This window comes from Barbus barbus (assembly GCF_936440315.1).
Source record: "Barbus barbus genome assembly, chromosome: 44".
Lineage (NCBI taxonomy): Eukaryota > Metazoa > Chordata > Actinopteri > Cypriniformes > Cyprinidae > Barbus > Barbus barbus.
In genome coordinates, this window is record NC_136722.1 from 24,590,131 (window position 1) to 24,603,949 (window position 13,819).

At 39.4% G+C, this 13,819-nt stretch overlaps 1 protein-coding gene across 1 annotated transcript in view; it reads left to right on the forward strand.

Moving 5' to 3' along the window:
* Nucleotides 1-13,819, forward strand: part of sspo (SCO-spondin) — a gene marked incomplete at both ends in the record, with an annotated part of 85,763 nt that overhangs the window by 70,532 nt on the left and 1,412 nt on the right. Inside the window, 9 exons of the mRNA XM_079407188.1 lie at nt 324-520; nt 1,209-1,379; nt 2,577-2,704; nt 4,576-4,746; nt 7,639-7,858; nt 8,478-8,698; nt 10,344-10,439; nt 12,453-12,513; nt 13,589-13,719. Coding sequence (XP_079263314.1) covers nt 324-520; nt 1,209-1,379; nt 2,577-2,704; nt 4,576-4,746; nt 7,639-7,858; nt 8,478-8,698; nt 10,344-10,439; nt 12,453-12,513; nt 13,589-13,719 — 1,396 coding nt within the window. The remainder of the gene's footprint in view (nt 1-323; nt 521-1,208; nt 1,380-2,576; nt 2,705-4,575; nt 4,747-7,638; nt 7,859-8,477; nt 8,699-10,343; nt 10,440-12,452; nt 12,514-13,588; nt 13,720-13,819) is intronic.

The following is a 13,819-nucleotide window of genomic DNA, read 5'->3' on the forward strand; positions in this document are numbered from 1 at the left end:
AATGTCTATTTAGTTCTTATTCATTTATATTTCAGTATTAGTTATTTTTGTACTTCAAGAACTATAAAAGAAAATGAGAAAGGATGCCTTGAAAACTAACTGAAAAAAGTAGTAAAAGTAGTAAAATGTTACTTATTTATTTATCTATACCAGTAATAACCTTAGTGTGGACCACAGAATGTTCTCACAAGTCAGATTTTAGCGGGTTTTACTGCATTTGTGAAGTTGTTTTTATAGTGTGGCTCTACAACAAGTACTTGCATATCTACATGAATACATATACACAAAAACATCACATTTGACACAAACCTCTGTCTCTGCAGTGTGTGTGTAAATGGCTCTCTGGTGTGTACGGATCACGTGTGTCTGGTCTACGGTCCGTGGGGATCGTGGAGTGAGTGTTCGGTGTCATGTGGGACGGGACAGAGGACACGCAGACGCTCCTGCAAACACACGACCGGAGGACCGACCTGCGCCGACACCATCCAGAGTGAAAGCTGCTCACTGCCGCCCTGTCCAGGTCAGCCAACAGAATAGGGCAGCATTAATCTACATATTTAAATTTAAATATGTGAATTAATACATATTTAATTCAAATTGATACGTATATTAATAATACAAATGAATACATACAATATGTAAATTAATACATATTTAATTCAAATTGATACGTATATTAATAATACAAATGAATACATACAATATGTAAATTAATACATATTTAATTCAAATTAATACATATATTAATAATACAAATGAATACATACAATATGTAAATTAATACATATTTAATTAAAATTTTAGTTTATATATAGTTACTATTTGATATTTTATAGAAATATTAAAATGTTAACAAATATAGAAAACAAGACTTTGGCACCTATTTTAACTCACAATATAAAATATAAGTAGCTTTATTGTATAAATAGCATGATATTTTGCTTTTTTATTTTATTTATTTATTTATTTTTGTGATTGTTCTTTTCAAAAATCAAATTAACAGCAACAGATACATTTTCAATAAACAACAACAAAAAAAGTTTTTGTGGAAAACAATTTGTTTGGTTTTTATTTTTGAAAATTATAAAAAAAAGACTTTAACGTCATTGTATGATATTCAGGATTAGACGTTTGTACTTGACATGTATTCTAATGGACTTGTATCTTGTAAAGTGTAGATTATATTTATGATTTTGTCGATCTGTTAGCCGGCTGTGTGGTGAGCGAGTGGTCAGTCTGGACTGACTGCAGCGCCTCCTGTGGTGGAGGAGTGTCACTGCGCAGGAAGACAGTCCTACAGGAGCCAGAGCCTGGGGGTCTAAACTGCCCCGGACCCCTGGAACAACACACCGCATGCAACACCAACAGCTGCCTGCCTGGTACAGCAAACACATCCGTAAACACAAAACCAGCTGAAGTACAAGCCTGACAGATAAACACAAACTCAAACACACTTCATAGAAGGACAAAAACACTTATGATGTGTTATAGTGCACCTATAAAACCCTTCAAACGGTCATATAATACCTGTAAAGCATCTGTCATATCAATTTATATTGTCATAAAACATGGCAGCACATGTTCATGACTCAGGCTGTGTGTATGTGTTGCTTCACAAAGAAAATCACAAGGAAAACAAGAAATTATATTTGGCATTAAGATTGTGAAGCTTATTTTATGACTATTCTGATTCATTTCTGTAAATAAATAAATCATATTTACTTTACAAAATCATATTGCTGGGATGCAAATAAATGCTTTTTTCATTCTGCTTAAAAATCATCATTTCAGGACATTAATTTAATTTCCTTTTTAAATCAGATTTTCTTAGTACAACGAATTATGCATACTATTGTGCATATAGTTTACAAATGACATAGTCATTGTTTGCAAATGTGCTTAACTGACATTTAAATAATGGCACAATGGAAAAAGTAAAATGTTATACACACACACACATATATATATATATATATATATAAGCAGGTGTGTGTGTGTGTGTGTGTTTTCTAACACATGCAGACATGCTCTTACAGAAATTATTTACCCTCCATTTAGCTACATTACAGCTTCAGCAATTTACTGGTCCTCTTGTGTGCAATTTTATGCTAATTTCAGTCCGAGACAAGCATGCACAAAATATAAAAATTGGCACTGATTTGCATTAAAGCATCCGAGAATGTGGAGAAGAATCTGTTAGGAGTTAAACTAAATCATGCAGTGTGTGACGGCCATGCAGACTGTTCATTAATTGTTTTTTAGATGATAAGACAGAACAGAGTTTGAGTTGATAGACTCATTTAAAACAGTGCGATAAGCTTTCGGGAGGAATGAAGTGTGTCTTAAACAGATTCCCCTCCAGAGTCGTTTAAGCAGCTTGACTCATTTGGGTACTGTTAATGAACTTCAGCAGCCCCATAACTTAAAAGGCCTGCAGTCGCTCCATCAAACTGGCACCAACAAATCATGTGTGTTTAAACTACTGTAGTTCAGCCACAAATAATTATGTTTTCTGTTTAAATGGAATGCTAGTTGGGATGCTGTGTGTAACTGTGGTTTGGTTTGCTCTGTATCAGATTGTCCTGCTGGTCAGGTGTTCAGCTCGTGTGCAGGATCCTGTCCATACAGCTGTGAGGATCTGTGGCCCCAAAATCAGTGTGTGCCGCTGACCTGCAGTCCTGGGTGCAGCTGCCCACCTGGAGCCGTGAGCCAATCTGTTTTTGTTACCACACACAGCACCCTAGAAACCACCTAGCAACACCCTAGAAACCACACACTACACCCTAGAAATGGCCTAGCGGCACCCTAAAAACCATACAGAACACCTTAGCAATTTCCTAGAAACGCTCTACAAACCACATAGCAACACCCTAGAAACAACACACAACACCCTAGGAATTGCCTAGCAGCACCCTAGAAACTGCACAGAACTCCCTCAAAATTGCCTAGTAACCTTGAAATCCCACACAACACCCTAGAAGCTGACTAGCAATACCTTAGAAACGACATAGCAACACACTAGAAATTGCCTAGCAATACCCTAGAAACCACCTAGCAACACTCTAGAAACCACGCACAGAAACCACTTAGTAACACTCTAGAAACCACGCACAACACCCTTAGAAACCACACAGAACAGCCTGGAAAGCACCTAGCAACACTCTACAAACCACATAGCAACACCCTAGAAACTGCCTAACAACACTGTTGAAACCAGAAAGTAGCTTGCTAAAAATATGTTGAACACCCTAGCGATACCATAACAACATCCTAGCAGCTTCCTAAAACACCCTGGAAACACTATAGCATCACCATAGCAATCCCATGGAATCACCCTAGCAACCCTATAACAATGTCGTAAAAACTTCATAGATGACTTCCATAGCGACTCTATAGCAACACATTGGCAGCTTCCTAAAACACCCTAGCAACCCCATTGCAACGTTTTAGCAAATTCTCAGAAGACACCAACAACCCCATAGCGACGTTCTAGCATAAACCTCCATAGCAACATCATAGCAGCTTCCTTAAACACCCTAATCTCACTCTAGACTGACGGCTGAAGGTCTGGAATCTATGGCAGGTTTTATTGGCCAAGGCCCGCTCATGAAGCTGTTTGACCGACATGTCAAACAACCAATCACAGTTAGTTTCGTTCAGCGTCACGTTTCGGGGCGTGGAAATATCGCCATAATAACAGACTGGTGTGTAAAACTCTCAGATGTATTTTAAAGATTCTATGCCGTGAACTTTAAATATTTCACATACTTTTGAAAATCCAGCGTTTATTTGATCCTGATAAGCGTTTGTCGTCACAGCTGAAAACACAACGACTTTCTTCTTTTGTGAGGGGTTTTGTCGCCACAGGATCTTTGTTTCCAGGCGGAACGTTAAAGAATGCGGCACACACGTCTCCCGAAAATCCTGTATAATCTAACCAATCCGACGACGACTTCGACACTCCTGAATTGTTTCCACTTTTGTGTGCAATATGCATCAGACATTTAGCCGGTGTGACGTCTGAGGCTGAGACTATAAACACCCTAGCAAAGCCCTAGCAGATTCCCACAACACCCTAGCAACCCCATAGCAATGTTCTTGCCTAGACCTGCCTAGCAACTCTACAGCAACAGCCTGGCAGCTTCCTAGAACACCCTAGCAACCCCATAGCAATGTTCTTGCCTAGACCTGCCTAGCAACTCTACAGCAACAGCCTGGCAGCTTCCTAGAACACCCTAGCAACCCCATAGCAACGTCCTTGCAAATTTCCAGAAGACCTTAACAACCACATACCAACGTCCTCTCCTCCATAGCAACACCCTGGCAACCACCCACAGCTCCCTAGCAACACGGTGGCGTCTGCACAGGCAAACCCAGCCCATTGTCTTCTGAAAACATATAAATCTAGTTTGTTTATTTTTCTAGACTGCAGTAAACAGTGTGATTTGAGGAGTGTACCGCATTCACGTCTGCTCCTGATGGCTCTGTATTTTTGGAAGTGTAATTTGGACACAGATGGTTGTACGAGTCCCGCATGAATATGAGGACGTTATTAATCATATCATCCATCTGCAGGTGATGCTGAACGGAAGCTGCGTTCCTCAATCTCGGTGTCCTTGCTCTGTGGTCTCGCTCCTGTCGGTGTCCCACAACCTCACCCTGGACCTCCAGGAACAGGAAGTTCCTGCTGGGACCATCATTCCAGACTCCTGCAACTCATGGTACTTCACATTCATTCTGTGCATGGTTTGTGTTTCACGTGTAAATGATCTTTAACAGAAATAGCTGCTGTGGTTATTGGATTGATATTCAGTGACACATGGAACTCAATCAGGCTTTTCTAAGAGCGTCTCAGTGTCGTCAAGTGAAATCCACATCCTCTCTTTGGACAAAATATCGGCAAGATGTTCAGAAAGTCACTCTGTCATTGTTGAAAGAATCTGATGCTCTGGATGGAACAGCTGACAATATAATAGACAAGAATAACAATTCAGAATTAGACATTTTGAAGTAAAGTGCATGGATTACATGAAAATATGTTCTTATTTGGTTCATATACATGCTCATAAATCAAAATAAAAAAATTAAAAATTAAATTATATAAAAAATAATAATTTTTTTATTAAGAAATTAAGAAAATTAAACCTATTTTGAAGCATTTTATAATAATTAAATTATCATTAACAAAATGCATCTGGACATTTTTCTTATTTATTAATTTTTTTACCATTATTCACAAAACTGATTGTCATTACTGAATGGTAAAGAGGTAATAGAAGTGAACTATAATAAGGTAGTATATCATCTACCATAATGTATAAATACTCTATAAACTAAATGATATATCTCTTTTTTTGCATAACAGTAATAAGTTTTCCAACTTATATCATTGTTTTTTATGCAATAAATCTTTTTTTTTTTTTTTGATTGTTTAATTGTCAAGAATTGTATAATGCTCTAAATTAGGCTTATTTATTTATTTATTTATTCATGCTAAATATATTTAGATGTTTGTATAATTTATGCTGATGTGGGGGTGGACATGTTTTTGTCTTGAGAAAGCTGTAACATCAAGCTTGGAAAGACTAATAGTTGTGTATTGTGGCGGGAGGAGCCAACGACAGACACAGTGGGCGTGGCGTCAAGCCTCGGAGAGGTTTTTATTAAACAATATTTAAAATAAAGTGTCCAAAGGGGGAAAAGTGTCCAAAATAAACAGGGATCTGGTGTCCTCGTTGTGCTGCGGGGCTCGTGAAGGAGGGCAGTGTTCAGGAGGGAAGGGTCCAGGTAAGGGGCGGAGTCCGGCGGCCGCACGCGCTCCCGTCTGGAGGTCCCGGGGCGCGGGTGACGGCGGCTTCTGTGGCGGCTTCGTCCAACTCCTTCATCCCCGGGTGCTCGACGGGATTCCACGGCCCGGCGTCCTTGCCCGACGGCCGTATCGCGGGTGCAGTGTCGGCCGGACTGCGGGTCCGGCCGCTCGCGTCTCTGGCGGCGGCAGGTAGTTCCCTCTACGCTCCCTTTCCTGGACCCACGAGGACACCAGCGTGCATGCACGGGGAAGAGACCGGTCTCCCGAGGAGAGGCGCGCTCGGAGTTTAAACGGCGGCGGTGATGAGGCTCCATTCACGTCAGGTGCGCCTCATCACACGCCGCCAGCCCTGGCTGTTTCAGCGCCCCTCCTCTCTCTCACACACCCACTCCCGTCGGGAGCCTGGTGAAGGGCGGCGAATAAGGGACGGGGTGGTGATGATGGACAGGGGGGAGGCAGCCGACTCGTCACATTCCCCCCCCCAAGCGACATCCCCGTCCGAGGGTCGCCGCCCACGCAGGAGTGCTACCTTCCTCAACCAGGCTCCAGCGGTCGGAGTGGGCGGGGCAGGGATTCCTCTCCGGGCAACGCTCCCTCTCGCACCGCGCCGGAGCCGGGACAGAGAAAGCGGGTTTTAGTTGACAGCCTCAACCAACCACGGGGTAATGATGACAAATAGACAGAATGTCACTTACCCCATTGGTGGCTGGGAGGCTGTCCCCGTCCTTCCTCCGTCCCCATACGGGCTCTACGGCTTTATGCGAGCGAGAGGGGATGACGTCATCAGATGTTGCCCAACTGCGCTGTCTAGGCTCCGCCTGCCCGCATTCTCCACCACTGTGGCGGGAGGAGCCAACGACAGACACAGTGGGCGTGGCGTCAAGCCTCGGAGAGGTTTTTATTAAACAATATTTAAAATAAAGTGTCCAAAGGGGGAAAAGTGTCCAAAATAAACAGGGATCTGGTGTCCTCGTTGTGCTGCGGGGCTCGTGAAGGAGGGCAGTGTTCAGGAGGGAAGGGTCCAGGTAAGGGGCGGAGTCCGGCGGCCGCACGCGCTCCCGTCTGGAGGTCCCGGGGCGCGGGTGACGGCGGCTTCTGTGGCGGCTTCGTCCAACTCCTTCATCCCCGGGTGCTCGACGGGATTCCACGGCCCGGCGTCCTTGCCCGACGGCCGTATCGCGGGTGCAGTGTCGGCCGGACTGCGGGTCCGGCCGCTCGCGTCTCTGGCGGCGGCAGGTAGTTCCCTCTACGCTCCCTTTCCTGGACCCACGAGGACACCAGCGTGCATGCACGGGGAAGAGACCGGTCTCCCGAGGAGAGGCGCGCTCGGAGTTTAAACGGCGGCGGTGATGAGGCTCCATTCACGTCAGGTGCGCCTCATCACACGCCGCCAGCCCTGGCTGTTTCAGCGCCCCTCCTCTCTCTCACACACCCACTCCCGTCGGGAGCCTGGTGAAGGGCGGCGAATAAGGGACGGGGTGGTGATGATGGACAGGGGGGAGGCAGCCGACTCGTCACAGTATATTTACGTCTGATTTTAGTCTTTTGTGTGTGTGTTTAATTACAGTGTCTGTGAAGGTGGGATCTTTACCTGCACTAATGAGTCATGTGATGGTGAGTCATGTGACCTCATACACTCACAACAGAGACACAATGGGCCCCACAAACATTATTTTTATAGCTTCATATTCTTACTGTACGGCAACTATTTACTTAAGAGCCATTTTTAAAACATCTAAGACAAACTTAAAGAGCAATGAACTCTTATCTGTGTTTATGAACGGAAGTGAAAGCAGCAGAGTGTCTGAATGCTGTGTGTTTTCATTCAGTGGACTGTGAGTGGAGCAGCTGGTCAGCGTGGAGCTCTTGCTCAGCGTCCTGCGGATCTGGACAGCAGTTCTCCAGCCGGACAATACGGCGCCAGCGGCAGTACGGAGGACGGGAGTGTGAGGGGCCCTCACACACATCACGAGTCTGCAGGGGCCCCGAATGTGGTGAGAAACACAGTGCTGAGGGTTTGTGAGGTGTTCAGACCGAAAACACACTGGGGTGTAGCATTTTTGTTCAAGTTAATTTAAATACAGTATGCCAGTAGTGTATTCCTAGAAGTACCTTGAAGTGTAATTGCACTGTATGTTATTTTATTGATTTATTATTATTAATTTTATTATGATGATGATGATTATTATTATTCATTAATTGATTATTATTATTAGTAGTTGTTGTTATTTTAATATGATTTTTATTTATTTTAATTGTTATAATAAATTAAAACAAACAATGCATACATTTTTTATTTGGCAGCATAATAATAATAATAATAATAATAATTTATACTTTTATATATATAATTATTAATTAAATAATGTTAATATTTTTATTTATTTGTTTTAATAATATGAATGTATTTATTTGCTTAATAATAATTATTACTACTACTACTAATAATAATATACTTATTTGTTTTATATTTTATATTTATTAATTTGTTTTAATAATAATGAATGGATTTATCAATTATTTTTAATAATAATTATTTTTTTTATTTATGCAACTGTAACTGTTCTGTTTATTTTAAAAAAAAGAAAGAAAAGAAAACAGAGTTTAAATTAAATATAGCATGTGCCCTTCCCTAAAGTCCATTGGTCATGAACTAATGTTCATACAGAGTGTCCAGAGGGTGAGCGTTGGCTCTGGAGTGAGTCCGGATTGGGGCGAGTGTGTGAGAGGGGGTGTTTGGACCTGTACGCCCCTGAACCGCTCAACTGCACGGGTCTTGGGGCCACAGAGGGCTGTGTGTGTGAGGAGGGCCGCTATCGGAGCCTGGAGGGCGGGTGTTTGATTCCAGCACTGTGTCAGTGTGAAGAGGAAGACGGGACGCTTCGAGAGGTACACAAACACACAATCACCCGTCACACTGCTGTGCTTTAGCCTGTAATTGCTGTGCTGCTTACTTTGTTTATTTATTCTAATAAGGAATGTCATTAACGAGTCTGATGGATTAGCACTCAGGGTATTTGTAGAAAAAAAGATAATTGCCATCATCAATAATGAAAAAACCGTTGAAAGGCCTTATGAGGTTGTCTAATTGAACTACAGTGGCGCCCGTTTAAGAGTTTCTGTTTGAAGAGCGTTTGGTTGAATGAGACGGACGATGTAACTTCCTGTGGCTGGAAAAATGCCATCACCACAACATGGATGGATGGTATAAAGTGCACAATACTATATTAACTGCAGATCAATATTTACACACTCTCCATTCAAAAGAACCTGTTGTAGTATTTGATTCTTAACTTAAATATACCTATTTACTTTATTAATTCATGTTCCTGGTCTTATTATGAATGATTGACCAATGCTATTATAAGAAAAACAAACAATTTTTTTTTTTTTTTAATTCTAAATTCTAAAAAGAACTAAAAATATAATTTACTAATGATAACTAATATTGGTTAAAAATTATTGCTCTTGCAAAAAAAGTTGTTCTTGCATTTATTCGATCAAAAACTGAAACATTATGTATTAAACTATAATTTATGTCTGTGATCTGCAGCTGTATTTTCAGCATCATTACTGCAGTCTTCAGAGTCACATGATCTTCAGAAATCATTCTAATATACTGATTTACTGCTCAAGACACATTTCTGATTATTATCAATGTTGAAAACAGCTGTGCTGCACAATATTTTTGTGGAAACTGTGATACATTTTATTTTTCAGGATTCACAGATGAATAGAAAGTTAAAAAAGAACAGCATTTATTTGAAACAGAAATCTTTTGTAACGTTATAAATGTCTTTACTGTCACATCAATTTAATGCGTCCTTGATGAATAAAAGTATTAATCGAAATGGTCATAATGGTCAATTTTCTGAAATTGAGATTTATACATCATCTGAAAGCTGAATAAATAATATTTCCATTGATGTATGGTTTGTTAGGAAAGGATAATATTTGGCTAAGATGCAACTATTTGAAAATCTGGAATCTGAGGGAGCAAAAAAATCTAAATATTGAGAAAATCTCCTTTAAAGTTGTTCAAATGAAGTTCTTAGTAATGCATATTACTAATCAAAAATAAAGTTTTGATATATTTACGGTAGGAAATTTACTAAATATCTTCATGGAACATGATCTTTATTTAATATCCTAATGATTTTTGGCATAAAAGAAAAATCAATAATTTTGACCCATACAATGTATTGTTGGCTATTGCTACAAATATTCCCCAGCGACTTAAGACTGGTTTTGTGCTCCAGGGTCACATATATATAATATTATACATATTATATAAATATGTAAAAATATATTTGACTTCAATATATATGTATTTTTAATTCATTTTTGATATATTTTAATATACATATACACTATTGTGGATATAATACACAATTATGATACTACTATTAATACATTATTAAATACAAAACACAGGTACAAAATATTATCTAGAACTTATTTTAGTAGGAGGTGTCTGTCCAAGCACATAAATGTAAATATGAATGAATTGTGCGCTGTGTTTTGTGTGTCACAGCCGGGGTCCGAGTGGGTGGATGGCTGTCAGTCATGTCGCTGTATCAATGGCCAGAAACACTGTCAATCAAACTGTCCTCCCCTTCACTGCTCTGAGGTAAGAAATATGTCGTTTGTCTTTCATATTCGCTTTGCTTCACCTCACACACAGAAAGATTTGACATGTCTCCAGTATATTCTCCACTAGACATCCGCTGCTGTTCGGTTTGACATGCGTCGGCCAAATAACCGGTGAATAGCCTTGCATCAGTAATGAGCCCAGTAAGAGAGCAGGAGGCCGTTAGAGGACCAGATGCTGGAAATAGACCGACCCGTTGTCCAGGCAACCGCTCCAGTCAGGGATAATGTCCCACATGGCTCTGGAGTGACGCCTGGACGTTTCAGAAGCTCAGCACCCTTAAGGAAGCTTCTGCAGCGTCTCAGAGGAACCTAAAGTCTCCTCTGGGCTCCTGCGGATCACTGGGAGGAGATCTGTTCAAAGAAAAACTATAAATACTCCCTCTGGTTCCCAGACGATTTGTTCTTCTTCATTCAGTCCAAATCAAATTACCCAATTTGCATTTCTGCCGCTGGCACAAGTAAATGTCACACCTCACTGAAGGAGTGTTCCTCTTATAATAACTCCAAACTAATAATTACAGACTGAAATAAACACAGACTGGACTTTCATAGTGTTTCATTTCTCTGCCTGTGGCTGCACTAAACTGAATTCCAGAAATATCATAAAAAGAGTTTTCAAAGTTGCAAACAGTCAGATATTGTGAGATATAAAAATGCTGATGTGTTGAAACTGTGAAAACTCTCAAATCATGCAGTGCACTGGAAAGTTTAGGAGTAACAATTGCACTCCAATGCTGGAGAGCTGAAAACAAGCAACACAAATTGCAAATAAATAATAATAATTAATAAAAAAAATACTGCTAACTATATAAGCATACACAGCTAGTTCAAATCAAATGCTTTCCAACTTGATGATGTCAAGGGACATGTGTTAATTAAAACAAAATAAAACCTGTTAAATACAACTTTTTAGTGATAACTTTTAAAGACAGATTTACCGTGAGTTCAGAGGTTGTTAATCAATGGTGTGTGCATATAAACTTAAATTATATTATTTTTATAGATATAATCAACAACTTTAAATTAATAGGTCTATATTTCGCCATCGCTCTTAATTTGATTGTTAGTTAATTATATTGTAGTTGTTTCCCTCACTAAGCTGTCTTGTGCCTTTGTTTCTTTATCGGATGTTTAAATAGTTTTTTGATTCATATCAGGGTTTGTAATGTTGCAATTCACCTCATAGAACTGTTATTTTAGTATCATTGAGACAATATTGTAGTGTAAAATGAGGTTTTATTTCTGTATTTTCTTTTTTCATTTCAATTTGATAGTTTTAGTAATTTTTTTTGTGCTTTTGTACATTTTTTAATGTCTATAAAGTTTAAGTATCGTTTTAAGTCCAGTTTTAGTTTAGTTATTTTAGTACATCAAGTTAACCTAAATGAAAATGAGAAATGTTACTTTGTCAACTAGATAAAAATTTTTATTTTTTATTTTATTTAAATTCATTCATTTTATATTTTATATATATATATATATATATATATTAATTACTTTTTTAAATTTTTATTTCAGTTGTAGTTTGTAATTTAACTTTACATTTTTATTCGTTTATATTTATTGAAAATAACCCGACCTCATATAGCTGGTTGGTTTGGTTTAGTCTTAAACAGACTTTTTAAAAATCCCTAATAGACTTAGTTGACAGGTACTTTTGCATGATGTATAAATGTATAGTTTGACACACCGTAGTTCACATTGAATAATCATATTCCAATGTAAATGTCATCTGCTCATATGCATTGTGTGTATATATTTGAATAACAAGCCAAACAGACCAAGACATGTCATACATTGCCTGTCGCTTCTCAGTTTTACTCCATATTTTCAGTGTAAATGTCTGAGCCCCTGTGGGCCGGCGGCAGTCGTATGGAGGCTGACACAGCTTGATGCTCGTCTGTACTGTCAGCATCCGTCCATCTCACCGGAGAGCTATTCTCAGCCACCTGCACCTCTGATACGCTTTCATTCCTGCTCTGTTTTCCAGGGTGAAGTGAAGGTGCTGGAAGCGGAGAGCTGCTGTCCCGTGTGCCGCAGAGAGTTTCCAGGTAAGAGCCACACAGTATCCCACTAATAGGGAAGAGTGAGCCTGCAGTCGTTCGCTGATGTTTGTCAGCACTTCTCATGTGCCACAGACGATTGGTGTAGTACACATCATTAAGCACACTGGAGCTTTAGCTAGTCAAACTACAGCCCGACTCCAGATCCAGCCGTGTAACTACATTCCAGAGATTGCAGGACGGTGTAAGTTCTTCTCCACTGAAAGGATCCGTTCAGGTAATTTGTGCGATATAAAAATGCTGACACGTTCATGCAGTGCACTGGAGAGGAGGAACAACCACATTCAAATGCAAGAGGGAATATTATAAATCATCACTGAATGCGAATAATAAAATACTTCTAGCCATGTAATCACGCATGGTTAGTTAGAATGGAAACATAAATAGGATTATCAATTTTAAAATGCAGGAAGAAATGCTTTCCAACTTCTTGAAGTCAAATAAAATAAAACTCTATGGTGCTATTCTGTCATATAGTTATGTGACTGGTAATAGAAAACATTACTAATACATTATTAAAATCAAATGTTGTATCTAAATGTTATTACAATAATAATAATAATAATATTAATAATAATTATTATTATACTATGAATAATATAATACTATTATATATAATTTATATTATAATTATAATATTATGATGTTTGAATTTTGTTGTATGATAAGTGTTCATTAAAGTCAACATGAAATGCTATTTAACCGATTTTACTCCTGTAATATGATGTTTTTCTGAGGGAAACTGGATATTTAGTGAGGGAGATTTGATTTTATCCGTCAGGAATCAGTTGGATGGTGAAAAGTGATGGAAATGACAGGTGGTTGAAAAATAGGATGTAAGTGGTTTCTGAGATGAAGCAAGTTATTATATTTGAATGAAACAACAAAGAAAGATTACTCTCTCAATTGTCTTGAGTTTCTAAGAGATCCTTCATTTAATCAAATGTGATTCTTTTGATTGTAATTCTTCTGTATGTTCTTCTGTTAATCGCGGTCTCTGTCTCTCTCTCTCTCTCTTCTTCTGTCCTATTTTCTCCTGTGAACATCACTTTCTCGTCTCCAGAGGATCCGGTTGCCGAGTGCCGTCGTTACACTGAGGTCAGGAACATCACCAAGGGCGACTGTCACCTGGACAACGTGGAGGTCAGCTTCTGCAGAGGGCGCTGTTTGTCCCGGGCCGATGTCATTCTGGAGGTGCGTGTCGTTCACCATGAACTGTGAAGTGCACAGGTTATTAACGTATGCTCATTTTATGCATCAGTGTAGATTTTTATCTACTTACGAATTATTCTTC